The 14034-nt window shown below is 40.8% G+C and overlaps 1 protein-coding gene across 2 annotated transcripts in view; it reads left to right on the forward strand.

The window, feature by feature from the left end:
- The window catches only part of RABEP1 (rabaptin, RAB GTPase binding effector protein 1), a 47296-nt gene extending 34107 nt beyond the window's left edge, over positions 1-13189 (forward strand). The window contains exons 9-18 of one of the 2 annotated variants that reach the window (XM_051635754.1): positions 1334-1801; positions 3968-4072; positions 4825-4941; positions 6206-6304; positions 7643-7783; positions 8531-8720; positions 9015-9070; positions 9924-10022; positions 10806-10922; positions 12548-13189. In XM_051635754.1, the coding sequence (XP_051491714.1) occupies positions 1334-1801; positions 3968-4072; positions 4825-4941; positions 6206-6304; positions 7643-7783; positions 8531-8720; positions 9015-9070; positions 9924-10022; positions 10806-10922; positions 12548-12649 (1494 nt within the window). In that variant the 3' untranslated portion in view covers positions 12650-13189. The remainder of the gene's footprint in view (positions 1-1333; positions 1802-3967; positions 4073-4824; positions 4942-6205; positions 6305-7642; positions 7784-8530; positions 8721-9014; positions 9071-9923; positions 10023-10805; positions 10923-12547) is intronic. The other variant, XM_051635755.1, reaches the window with a different exon arrangement.
- The last annotated feature ends 845 nt before the right edge of the window (positions 13190-14034 follow it).

Genomic DNA, 14034 nt, shown 5'->3' on the forward strand with positions numbered 1-14034 from the left:
CTCAATGCTAGGAATTACGTATCATGGAAAATTCTACATACTGAGAAAGAGCATAGTTTCCAGACTGGTTTTATTTTTAATTATTTATGGATTTGTTTTTGCTGCTATTTATGACCTTTTTTACTGTACAGCGTGTGTTTTACCAGTGGGAATGAATCTTATTACCAGTCATGGCTTGCAACTTGTCATAATTTGATTCCTGAACTGCTAACAAATTGCTTTTTATCACCAAACACTTGTTGTCTGAGGATGCATTTTTATTCCTCTGTATTCTCTTGGCTTTTTGTTATGAACTCCAACTTGTATATATATATTTAAATATAAATATTATGTCTACAGATTATGAAAACAAGGCATTTACAACAGTCATAAAACCAGAACATAATATATAGCTGTAAGTTGTAAGCATCTATATGGAAGTACCAGCCATCTGCTACTTTCTGCTGGACCTATTTCCCTAATTATTTTTCTCAAGAAAACTCACTTTTCAGTGTTGTTTTCTTTGCATGTCTAATGGCAAAGCAGAAGTAGATCATTTATTGGAAGGTATTTTGAAAGCAGTCAGAAGCTTTTTAAATAAAGCTTTACTGCTCTCTTTTCAGTGCTGCAAATAAATAAAAATAGATCAAGAGACTTAATGTGCCTTATATACATCACAGGACAGTTAATGTGGTTTTTGGTATTGACATTCCCCAGGATTCCTTTCTGTTCAAGCTCAGCCTTTTCCCATTTCATTTTATTTTATCTACAAATAATCTTTTCAAGAAGATATTTCTTCCTCTTGCAATATTTTGTCACACACTCAAAGCAGAAGAAAGAATTAGGAAAAGAACGTTGACTTGTCAATATGGAGTAGATTTGAAGTCTATCATTCTCCATTTATTTTTATGTTAGGTAAAGTTTTATGTTTTACAAAAGTCTTCTGAATTTGCTTGTAGGAGTGAGGTATTTGCCTTTTGTTGTGTAGATTATAGAGGTGATACTGCAAGTATCTCCTCAGTGGAAGAAGCACCTGGTTCCAAATATAGGAAGATGTAAAGTGACTGTGTCCTTGCTGGTCTGGCAGGAAGACAGGTCTTACAAGAACACTCTGTTTTCAGAAGACCTTTTTTTGCTTGTTTGTTTTCAGGTTTTTTATAAATTCTACCTCATACATTTCACTTCTCTTTCCTTTTCTCTGCTCTCTTAAATTTAGTGATCAGATGTTCTTGCCAAAGCCAATTTAAATTTGCTTTTACTACATCTGATACTTAGTGTCCAGCATTCCTCTTGCACCTCTGTGTGCTTCTGGCCTAGAGTATATAATTTTTTCATCCTTGTTTTTCCATTCCAGGTGCATGTAAATAGCACCCATGGCTCAGCCCATTCGTTGGATGCAGACCTGCTTCTTTCCTCTGGTGAATCTTTCAATAAATCAGAAAATGATATGTTTAAAGATGGACTACGGAGAGCACAGTCAACAGACAGTCTGGGGACCTCTGGATCTTTACAGTCCAAAGCTTTAGGATACAACAACAAAGCAAAATCTGCTGGGAACCTGGATGAGTCAGATTTTGGACCACTTGTTGGAGCAGATTCAGTGTCTGAGAACTTTGATACAGCTTCCCTTGGGTCTCTGCAAATGCCAAGTGGGTTCATGTTAACCAAAGACCAGGAAAAAGCAATCAAGGCAATGACACCAGAGCAAGAAGAGACAGCTTCACTGCTTTCCAGTGTCACACAAGGGCTGGAAAGTGCTTACGTGTCCCCCAGCGGGTACCGCTTGGTGAGCGAGACCGAGTGGAACCTGCTGCAGAAGGAGGTGAGTCCTCACAGCCTGCACACCAGGCTGCCTGCACCCTGGGGGCTGCCTGCTGGAGGGGGGAAAGCTCTGCCTGATTTGCTCTACACAGAGTCAGGTGTGGAAGGAAATAGGTGGCATCATGTGTGGCTCTTCACTTTTCTCTCTTGGAGCACTTCTGTGGGTAAAGCACATCTGGTGTAAACCGTATGGGCTGACTCTGCTGGTGGGAAAGTCAGTTTTACTAAAAAACAGGATATTTTTCACTTAAGAGGCTCTGGCAGAGGTAGCTGCTGATCTTGCAAATATGTGAGAGGGTGAAAAAAGATGGGAGAACTCAAAGAAAAGGAGAAAAATGGGAAGCTGGGGAAAGGACGTTATGGTGCAACCTGGGGGTGACAAGGGAAGTGCAGAGATTAACGAAAGGAGCAGAGCTAACAGTGCTGGTTTGTATGCCAAGGAGTTCACTGAGCATTGTGCATGGAGTGCAGTTTAGGAATGAGCAGCCAAGATATGCATAACACACAAAGGAAGCTTCAGAAAATTGCTGGGGATTTGCATTATCAGAATGCAATTTCTGGGGGTGACAAGCAGCAGATTAGACTTAACACTGTGCCAGTTCCAATCTGGATGAGCAAAGAAATTATTGCTTCTGGGTGTTCTGCCTGTCAATTTTTCAGCAGCTTTATGTGATGCTAGTTCAAAGCTTGCATTTGGTTTATCACTGAAAAGAGGAGTGTTGTAGGGCTCCTGTGGGTACTCTTTCAGAAGGAAAGAGGCCAAGGAGCAACACAGCAAGGGGAAGAAAGGGGAGGCAACAATCCATAAGGAGAAAAACAACCCATAATGGGCAAGAAGGAAGACAAGATGGGGGTAAAAAAGAAAAGGGATGTAAGAATGCAGTGAAAGAGAACAGGCCAAGTAAAGGACAGATGAAATTAAGAATTACAGATACTTTATTTTCTCAATTCGTTGCAGTTTGACTTATCTGCAAATCATTGCTTAGGAGGTCTCTCCAAACCTACTGTGAAGTTGCTCTTTTTGTGTGTGTTGCTACTAATTTTTGTAATATCTGGAGAAATTCCTGTGTCGTGATCTCTGAGCCGAATTAAATCCTCTGCTCTTGAGTATTTCCTTGCCCTGTTGACATTTTGGTGACACTTTACTTCAACCCTTTCTTAGAATTCAGAGGAGAAGGGCACTGCTTCCCACATGTTTCTGGAGGCAGGAGTACAGGCAGGGGATGTGAATGCCACTCTGTGTGGGGGGCACATGGAGCAATGAATACAAATCCCATTTCAGCTCAAACCTGACTTGCAGCTGGAGCTTTGCTAAAACTTCCAATTTGTCCCCTTGGCCAAAACTGTTACAATTTGAAACTCTTGGTTCCCCTCATGCACACCCCAACACTTCTTTTTTTTTTCTCTCCTATTTGGATCAGATTCTTTTCCTTTTTTTTTTAAATCTGCCTGTCTTCTACTTTATTCTTTCCAAGTTGTTCTGTTAGCTGATTACTCAGATTCTGACACAGAGCAATACTGGAGAAAGGTATTAAAAAGTAAATAAAGCTTGATGACTGTTAGAGAACAAAAATATGTGCCCTTGAAAAATATTCAAAGCTCAGTTCCAGGAGGAAAAATACTTATGGAAGTCTTGAGCTGATGAACTGACCTGCTTTTTAACTGGTTTGTGTTGATTAAAAAAAACCAACACAAACACACCCCCCCCAAAAAAAAACCCCAACAAAAAAAAGACAAACCAAAAAACCCAAACACACACAATAACTCCCCAAAACAAAAAAACCCCAACACTGTAGCAGGGTGTTTATAATTGGATTTGTAATACAAAATACTTGCATGAAAAAAATGCCATAGTCTGTTGAAAGCTTTTCTCCAAGATGTCTGTTTCTGCAAAGGTAATTAAGTAATATATTCCAAAAAGGACACACTGGATGACTTGCTGAACTGTTGCATGTCATGGCCTATTGCTTTTGTGCTAACTCAGGCCAGGAAAAGCTGTTCTCCCTCACTTTTAGAGCAGCTTAATCTGGCCATCACCTCATTCTGGCACTGTCTTTCATCTGTAACGTTTTATGATCACACAACACAGCTGAGAGTATGTAGCACTCCTGCATTCCCTTGTGAGTGTTCTGGCCTTTATGGCAGGTGATAACTCTGTGTTCTCCAGGTGCAGAATGCAGGGAACAAGCTGGGGAGACGCTGTGACATGTGCTCCAATTATGAGAAGCAGTTGCAAGGCATCCAGATTCAGGAGGCTGAGACAAGAGACCAGGTGGGATTTCTCTTCAAGCTTTAGCAAGACTTCTGCTGCAGTTGTTCATATCACTAAAGGTGCAACAATGAGCCATCTGCTGTTTCATTCATTGCTTGTAACTGAACAATGGCAGCATACTTAAAATCTAGATAACATCTGACATTTTATTGATAAGACCTGATTTATTACTGTTATGTGGTCATGAGCACCATGTGCTCCTATTTCTTAAGGATTCACCTTGGAGAACCACTTTATCCTGTGCAATAAGACCATGCAGTAAAGGCACTGCTTTAGAAAAACTGTGCTCAAGCTGAACTCAGTATCTTTCATAATTTATGTTCTAAAATGCTTTTCATGCATTGAATTCTATTATCTTTGAAATTGCAAGCATTCTTACCAGCCAAGGAAAAATTAGAGGACCTCATTTTAGCAGCATAAATTGACTCTAAAGTATTGAAAGATGTTTGTTTCCTGCCATATACAGAAGAACAATTTTCAGCTGGGTACAGAAGGCATGAGTCACATTCTCCTTTGAAATAAGTGATTGAAGTCATTACATGATGCAGCCTGATGTCCCAAATTTCCCTATAGGTTTAATCTGTGATGCAGGTTGTTTAAAAAACAATAGCAAAGGATCTTCTAGGTTGAATAGGGTTTTGAGGGATTTCTTTTGTGGTTTGGGGTGCAGTGGGGTGGGTTATAATTTTGTTCAGGAAGTAAATACTCCCCAAAAGAATGGAAAATAACATTATTTTGTTCCAATAACACAGGTGAAAAAGCTGCAGGTGATGCTGAGACAGGCTAATGACCAGCTGGAAAAGACAATGAAAGATAAACAGGAATTGGAGGATTACATGAAACAAAGTGCAGAGGATTCCTCTAATCAGGTACAAGCATCTTCTACCTGAGATGGTAGGAATCATGAAATGTTATTCATAAGTATGTAACAAGAACTTTTGGCTTCTGTCAGGTATGCATGGAGTACCTGCTGTAGAGGCAACAAAATTAAGAATTTCTAGGATAAGTGAAGCTCCACTCGCGTCTGTCACAGTTTCTAGATAAGTCTGACCTGTCTCTAACACCCTGGTATCAAAATTTTGGCCCTAGAATTTCATTTAAAATCTTGAAACCTGTTACAGGGGTGATAATTGGAATTTGAGTAATGTTTAAGTTTTGAAGTGACCTGTGTATGAAGTCACCCCTGTGTGCAAAAGTAGCCCTTGGTCACTGTCTTGGTCCTTGTTCTTGTCAGTAGAAGTGGTATTATTCATACCACTTGCTCTCCTCAAAACTTGACACTCAGCTAATGGTCTTGTGGTGAAGATGTGCAGCTAATGAGTAGCTGAGCTGGCAGTAACAGCCCTTGGTCCAGAATATGGACTAGACTTCCTTAAAATAATATCCCACTGAAAAGATGTTTCAGGTTGAGACATGTATGTAACAACAGAGCCAAATAGGATGTGTGGTAGTCATAGCTTTCAAAAGAAGAATCATCACCTTTTGGCCTGTTAAAGATCACAGTATTAGGGAAATGCTGTGTACAGGACATTGAATTTATTTCAATTGATCTAGAAGATCTTTTCTCTTCCATCCCACCATTATATATTTCTTATAAAAAAACAGTGGTCATTAGACAAAGTCTGCTTTAGGTGGCAGGAACATGTATATGCATTCTTTATTTTGGCTGTACCAGGATGCTCTTAATTAAGTAGTGCTTATCTTACTGCTGAGCTTGTGTGGTTGTAGAGTGACTTCATTGTAAAGTTTTTGAAGATCTGTGCTTTCAGAGAAGGTGCAATAAATTACCTCAAAGAAAATGTTGAAAACGTAGGTAGTTGCTTTGCAGTTTCCCTGCAGGGTCTCTGAATGGCTTACATGGAAATCTGATCAGAGGTCACTGTTTATTTGTTGTTTAGAGTTTGGTAAATGGAATATAATCATATTACTGGTACAGAAGCACAGCATCTCACTGAGCTGAGCTGTGCTGCTGCTTTACTGAGGAAGGGGTGAACAGAATGAACTTTAGTGAATGAGTTTGAAATTTCAAAATGTATGTTAGTCATGATAACAGGCAAGAGCACTTCAATAGTTATTTCTCCTTCAAAATCTGTTTCATGCTTTCTGTCTTTGTGTGGGTTTTCTTTTTCTAAGATCTCTTTGCTTATGGCTAAATGTCAGAAGTCAGAGAACTTCCTCAGTGAGCTGCAGCAGGCGTTTTCACAAGCCAAGAGGAGTGTCCAGGAGCAAATGGTAAGAGCTCAAACCCAGAGATCACTTGAGCAGCACTGTTTGTCTAACCTTTGGAGCTCAATGTGTTTGTAAAAGGCTTTGTCCTGCTGCTCAGCCATGCTTGGCTCAAGAGGGATGTGCATCTGAACATGTAAAGATACTGATTGAGTGAGCTCTGGTAGCAGGTGCTGGATGGTCATATTTTCTGTGTTCGTGCATGTTGATTGATATGGATCACTCACCAGCTTCTTCTGCCCCTTATTCTGAAGTCAGAATAGATTTTTCTCAAGACAATTTTTTAGGATTTGCCACAAATACCACCACTAGTGAATATTTTCTTGAGTTTTAGAGATGAATGCTCAGTGTTTTTACAGGTCAGACTTAAAATATCAGCCCTAAACCCAGGAAGAGGTATGTATGGGAGCTTACTTTTTTTTTTTTTAAACTATTTTGAGCATCTTACAGAAATTAATGAGAGAACAGGAATAGGATCCCATCTTCTAGGCAGAATAAAGTCTGTCTTCCTCAGAGCATTCATTCCTTTCTATATTAGAATAAAATTTCTTATTTCCCTTTCATAGCATGTAGGGACTAAGCATTCATTCTTAGTAATGAGAACCCAAATATATTGCATTTCTGGGGCCTGGGATTGTCTGTAGAACATCAGGACATTGTAGAAATGTTCTCTGTGATGTTCTGCCCAAGTGCCCACCTAATGGAGATTCAGAAAATATATTGATCTGAAAATACTTTTCATGCTGTCCACCTCTAATACAAAGGGTACCTTCTGTCAGAGGTCAGGTCCTGTTTCCCTGTGCAGAAGCAATCATTCTTCTCAAGAGAAATTCCCTGATTTTTTTTTCTTTTGTATTGCAAACTGTTTTCTTGATCCTTTTTCTTCACAAGGGATCAGCTGGTTTGTTTTTCTTGGAAGACAGTGGGAGGCAGATGCTTTCTGTTGAAAGTTTCGGGATGAATGTTTAAGGTTTTTGAATAACCTGATTTTACAGCTGAGTTGTTAGGTGGTTGTAATAAACATCCCTGCCAGTTCCTGAATCCACATGTGATTCCCCCTCTGCCCCCACTCCATGAGCACAGCTAGTGGGTAAATACAGAAGAAAACTGGGAGGCTTCACAGTGCTGAATTTACCACTTTTTCCTTCCCTCCTGCCAGGTTGGTCTTGCCTTTATTTCTGGTGCTCAGACCAGGCAAGAGAGAACTGATGGTGTTGATCCACACCAGCATTTTGTTTTCCTTCTTTACAATGAATATCAATTCACCCAGCTTCTGAAAGCAATGACAGTAAGTGGTCTGAGCTTGACTCTAAGTGAGAATTTATGTTTTTCTTTGCATTGGAGGCTGTCCTGACACAGTCAAGGGAGCAGGTTTCAGAGGAGTTGATGAGACTGCAAAAAGATAATGAAAGTCTTCAAGGAAAACACAGCTTGCACGTGTCCTTACAGCAGGCTGAAGATTTCATTCTACCAGAAGCAGCAGAGGTAACCCGTTTTAAAATCATTACCACAAATAATGCACGTGACTAGATCTCCCTGGAAGAATCTTTATCAAAAAGGTGACTCAAACAGCACAATGAGCAGCAATCTGGATTTCAACCCTGTGAGTCTGTGATGTACAAAACCAGCAGTCTGATCCCACTGTGCCCTGGACATGCTTCAGGGTAATGAAATGAGTTAACTGTTGCCTGATGAGTGCTCTGTTGTCAGGAGACTCTGGGCTTACCTGGTTCTGGTAGTTAAGGCTGCATTTTGCAAGTGGGCACACAAGGGATCTTTAAGGTCCCTTCCAACTCAAACCATTCTGTGATGATTCTGTGATTCACCACAGCTCCAGTGTGGATGTCGATGCAGTAAATTGAGCTAAGTCAGTCACTTTAATTTCTATCCAGGCATTAAGACCAGTAATAATCATTAAATAATGATAAGCCTGGTGATCCTTTTCATGGCCACTCCCTTATGCTCAAGCCCATCAGCCTTAAAAGACTGAAGGTGAAGGGCTGGGCAAGAGAGTCATAAACCTGGAGAAACATGAATCTTCACAGGTTTTCCATTTACTGTGGCCAAGCAAACTGTTGTGACTTTGTTTTAATACCTCTTTGGATGCAAGATCTGGTATGGTGGGACAAACCCTGGGATAAACCTTTGTCTTTGGCTTGTATCTTGATAAAAATGTGTATACTGTGTGTATCTGGAGATTCTAACACAAAACTTTGCCAACTGTTGATTCAGGAGCTCCGTGAGCTGATCTTAAAATATCGTGAAGACATAATCAGTGTGAGGACAGCAGCAGATCACCTTGAGGAGAAACTGAAGGCAGAGATTTTATTCTTAAAAGAACAGATTCAAGCTGAACAGTATTTGAAAGAAAATATAGAAGAAACTCTACAGCTGGAAATAGAGAATTGCAAAGAGGAAATAGGTGAGCAGGGGTAAAACAGTCTAGAAATAGGAATATTAGAAATGGGTGAGATAAATTAAGACTTGATTTTGTGATAAGAAGACTTGTCTGAATTTTTAAAACTTGTCAGTTTTTGATAGCAGATACACAAAAGCTGTGCAGCTGAAAACAAAAGTACAATTATTTGTTTGCATTTGAGGTACCTTTGATGTAGCATGTGCTTAATTTTCCTTTAAATATTAACAGAAGTAAACAGGGTATGTCCAGTTTCCTGTGTTTTTCTTGCATTTAAGCTTTAATATTCTTGGTTTGCAGCTTCCATTTCCAGTTTAAAAGCTGAACTGGAAAGAATAAAAGTGGAAAAGGAACAGGTAAGGAGGCTCTCACTGTGGGATGTTTTGTTTTGTTTTTACCCAAAGAGAATAGGATTCTTTTTCTTCTGCTGGTTTTATCAGTGACACTGGATTGGTGCCTGTGACATCAATGTCTTCGTATCAGAGAAAATGAACTTTTTCCCATTTCCCTTTGAGGTGTCAGCAACACTTCAGTTGTATTTTTATGTGATGCCCAGTATTTGAAGAGAAAGAGGGCTGAACTAAGGAGAGGCTTCTGAAACGTGTAACATTTTATTCCTCCATCTCAACCTACCTGTGGGATGCTGGAGGGCTTGTTTGCATAGATAACTCTTCCTCTCTCTAAGAAGGAAAACCAGTCTGTGCATTTGCACTGGTTTTCTTACTGAAGGAGCTGACACTGTGCTGGGCACTCTCATTCTGTTGCCACTCTTGGTATCAACTAAGATTGTAGATGCACCCATGTTGTAACTGCTTCTGCCACCATTCCAAAAGGAATGCCTGGAACTGTGAAGGACAGAGAACAGCTGGATTGATGCAAGTGTAGGACTGGGACACATTCATGGTTCTCTTCCTTAGAAGGTGTTTTGTCTGTTTATTGATCTGCAACCAAAACATTAGGTTGACTTCATTCCTAACTAATACTTGGCTGCTTAGTAATAACTTAGATGGCAGGTTTGGCCAGTTCTCTCCAGCTGCAAAAGGATATAAATGGAGAAAAAGATGCTATTTAGGTGTTTTCTGTGGCCCTAGGGGAGGTTATTGAGGTGTATTCAGACTAATCTTCCTGTGCAGAGGGACTGTTAAGAAATTGCAATGTTAGGAGTCTTAGTTAATGCTTTTTTTTATTATTATTACCATTATTTTATAGTTGGAAAGTTCTTCGCAGGAAAACCTGCAGCAACTGGAGAGTCTGCAGGAAGCAAAAAACACTTTAGAAGAGCAGCTGAAGAAGGAGATGGCAGCAAAGGTAGATGTGATGCTTAGGTGTGAAGTATATGTGCAACTTGTAAGGGGATCAAACTGTGGTCAGGGAATGTATCACTACATAGGAATGGAAAGGGAATCCTTTGCATGTTGATAAGATTCTGGCAGTGAAATAGTGTGTTTAAATCCCCATCCCAATCCCTTTGCTCTTGGGTTTATAAAGGCATGGATCTAAAATGCTGCTAATTTGAATATCTCCTTTGAATTGTCTTGCAGTGTTAGGCTCCAGTAACATCTCTGCATATAGCAAGCTTCCTGGTTTGAATGCTTTGATACTTATGAATATATGTCATTTTGTTGTTGCTGTAGGACAGAGTCAGAGGAATTGATTGTGATCTGCTTTCTCTCCCCTGGTTTGTGGGTTTTTTTTTCCACTTCCCCGAAGAAGTTTTTGACTAAAACTCAAAAGATAGTAAGATAATTCTGTTTCCACCAGCAGATTACTGCCCTCCCCTGTGGTCATGTTTCACTAAAACCTAGAAATCTGCTTTTTTTTAATTTATTTTGAGATCCTTAGACATAGTGCTGTGAAAAGACACGAAGCTTTTTCATTCTTTCACCCGTCTAAGGAGGATGTTTGTCTCATGGGTGTTAACCCCTGATTCTGCAGTTAGGAAAACAGACATATAGAGTGATTGGTTTCATTTCTTGACAGGACTCTGAGAATAACCATGGTTCTTTGCTCTAGTGTCACTTTTAAATCAGTCTATACAAGCTTCTTTTTAATTCACTGCAAGCTTAGCATAAAGAATCTCTCTCTCTTCAGGCAAACCTTGAGCAGCTGGTATTTGAAGAGAAGAACAAAGCTCAGCGGTTACAGACTGAATTAGATGTCAGTGAGCAAGTGCAGAGAGATTTTGTAAAGCTTTCTCAGACACTTCAGGTAAGGGAAATTAAGTCAGTTTGGGTTTTTTGGTTTTTTTACTTCTCCAGAGCTGCTTAAAATAAGGAGCAGTTGTAGATGTTATTATGTTGGTATTTATGAACTACTTTAGAAGTTGTTAGAGTGATAAACTGATCAAGTATTCCTAGCATAATATTAGTATTAAAGCCTACTGGGGATTTTATTCTGATTACTTGGTTCCAACCAATTCTCAGCAGCAAAAATACACAGTTACTGTACTATCTAAAACTCTCATTCTTGCCATTGTCACTGTTGCTAGTTCCAGTTTGTCAGGCTGATCTCTTTTTCTGTTAACTGTAGAGGGCACGGAGAGACCTGCAGATTCTGTGTTTGTGTCTGTCTCCTCAGGGAGCCAGGCTAGATTGGTCTCACCCTGTGTCTGTTTTTAGAATTTGCACCCCTCTCACATTCCAGCTTGCTGGAAGTCTTGCTCACAAAGGAGGCAGTGAATCTGAGCACTGTTTCCTTTGAGTTCTTGGGCAGCCTGCTCAGTGAAATTCAGCAGAATTAAAAATACACTTTTTTTGGGTCAAGTGTTCAGGTTTATTTGGAAAACTAAAACAGAAATATAGGAGATTATTCACTAGTGAGAGTTTAGCTGGATGGACAATAGGGAACTGTGCTCCTTTGTTCTGGCTATTTATGGAGTAGGTAGAACAAAGGAGACTATTGATTTGTCCTGGCTGGTGAAGTTGCTTCTTGCTTGTCATCATCCTCTCTATTTTATTTTTTTTCAAGTACCACATGCACTGGTTTATGCAGTTCTTAGAGCAAAAACATATACAGCACTTTTCCACATATACACCACTTTGAAGATATGTGGCACACTCTTCCAAAACTCACAGGTATTTTAGCTGGCCTTCAGTACTGAGCTCGGTAGGAGTGTTGTACCTCTACATCTTGTGTTTTCCTTCTGCCCCTAAGGACTGATCACACATGAGTTTCTCAGCAGTTGGTGCTCTCAGTTTGAACAGTGGTTTGTACCATCTCCACTGTGTGCAGTACAAGATCTGTGGAGTAACATGTTGCCATCAAAGGAGGATTTTTCTTGATAGTCAGACAGGGTTAATTCTTTCCCTGACCTTCTCAGCAGAGCCTGGGCCAGTGTGACTTGTGGCAGGTGTCCACTGGCCAAGTTAGGGGTCAGCAATGGAGAGGATTAATCAATTAACCACTAGTTGGGAATTGACAACTAAAAGCTCAGGTCCTAATACAAAGATTGTAAATGTTAGAAATATAATTTGAATTGAGCTCTGATCTGGAGAGGTGTTTGTTAGGTCTGCACTTAGATGTTGCTTTGCACATCCCCTCCAGTTTGGCTGGCCAGTGTGGTGTCACTGACTGGTTACTGGGCAAAACACAGGGATGATGAGGGCTTATTTGAGCCCTCCAGAGAGTGGCTTTTTATTGCAAAAACCCAACTGCCTGATGTCTTCCTTCCTGCCCATTCCTGGTTCGAAATTCAGCTTGTGCTCCTTCGGGCCTTCCACTTTCCAACCAGTGATGTTTTGATACCTCTTCTGCTGGCACTAGGGATGGCCAGCACTGCCTGGCCTGTGCTCTTGCACTTGCCCTGCCTCATGGCATCTCTTGGTTCCCTGCAGGTGCAGCTGGAGCGGATCCGGCAGGCGGATTCCCTGGAGAGAATCCGCGCAATCCTGAACGACACAAAACTGACGGACATTAATCAGCTGCCTGAAACATGACACCCTGATGAGCTGGCTCCAAGGCTGCATTTGGGGTTTTTAACTCATCTTTATAGCAACATTAATTATTATTTAACTCTAACCGAAAGAGCAGATGACACCAGAGGGGAGCAATGACTAAGTTTTGTTTCTAGAGGGGAAAAAGGTTTCGTACTGGGCAGGAAGAGAGCACCAGGGTGACGTGCAGTGTAGGAAGGAGAACTTTCTAATGGAAACACTAATGAGTGTGGTGTTTCGTGTTCCACTGAGTGGGATCAGTCCTTACCTTCTGAAAAACTTCCCCTCTTTCAGCCAACTTCGTAACCTAATATAGAGTTTTGGAACATTTACCCCCCTTGTCTTTCCCTCTTTCCTTTCCCCCCACTACTGTGATCAAAGTAGCTGCTGGAAACCATATTGTCCCTCCAAAACATTGAAGAGCAAAGTGGTTGAAGTTTTTCTGTTTGAATAGTCAGTAACAGTATTCAGCTAGCAGAGAGAATGAGGTGTAGAGTATGCTGTATGAATATTTTATATTAAAATATGACTTTATTAGCAGGACACTGGATATTGATCTTCTTTCAGTACTTTTCTGTTTTTCCTTTTTACCATTTTGTGGTAACCACTTTTTGCTGAAGACTCTGAATGCTGCTGAAACGTGGTGGGCATGAGTGAGCTGTGTGTCTCCTGAACAGATAAATGCTAATCCCCCCCAAAAAATATAATGAAAAATGTACTGAGAATTTAGCTCCTTGAAATTTTTCTGTTGAGTTCTGATACTTCCTGAAAAGCACAAGAAATGCACTGTTTTGTAATCTCTTTTCACAAATGTCATTGAGAATATGGAACTGCAACTGGTTCTTGCTCATCTCCAAAGCTGGGCAGCACCTGTCATCCCTTCTGTGTTACTACAAAAAAAAAAAAAAAAAAAAAGGAAGAGGTAGTAAAAATCCTGTACATTGTCTGAGCAGGGGCACGGGGATCATGCAGGTCTGCTTTGCTCCAGTGGATGGCACCAGGTGTAAAGGTGTGACCTTCCCCTGGGAAGGTGCTGACTGGCACAGTCAGCACGACCCCACCTCCCTGGGGAGTGTGTGCAGAGCAGGGATCGTTCCCTCATCCCAGAGCACAACTGCTGGAGCTGCATTTTGTGCTGGTTCAGGTTGGAAAGGCACATCTCTGCCCTCTGGGTGTTCTGCTGTCGCTCTGAGCTGACTCCAGCGCTGCCCGTGTTTCTCTAACCTACCTGTGTGAGGTGGCAGAGGCAAGGAATTCTTGTGGTCAATCAGGTGCTGGCAGGTTTGGGTTTCTTGTTCTGCAGATGTATGGCAGTGACATGGCCATTCCTCCTCTTGTCCTCCTGTCGTTGAGGTGTCAATGGCTTCATGGATGGTTGCAGGGGCTGG

The sequence above is a fragment of the Apus apus genome, chromosome 18 (assembly GCF_020740795.1).
Source record: "Apus apus isolate bApuApu2 chromosome 18, bApuApu2.pri.cur, whole genome shotgun sequence".
Lineage (NCBI taxonomy): Eukaryota > Metazoa > Chordata > Aves > Apodiformes > Apodidae > Apus > Apus apus.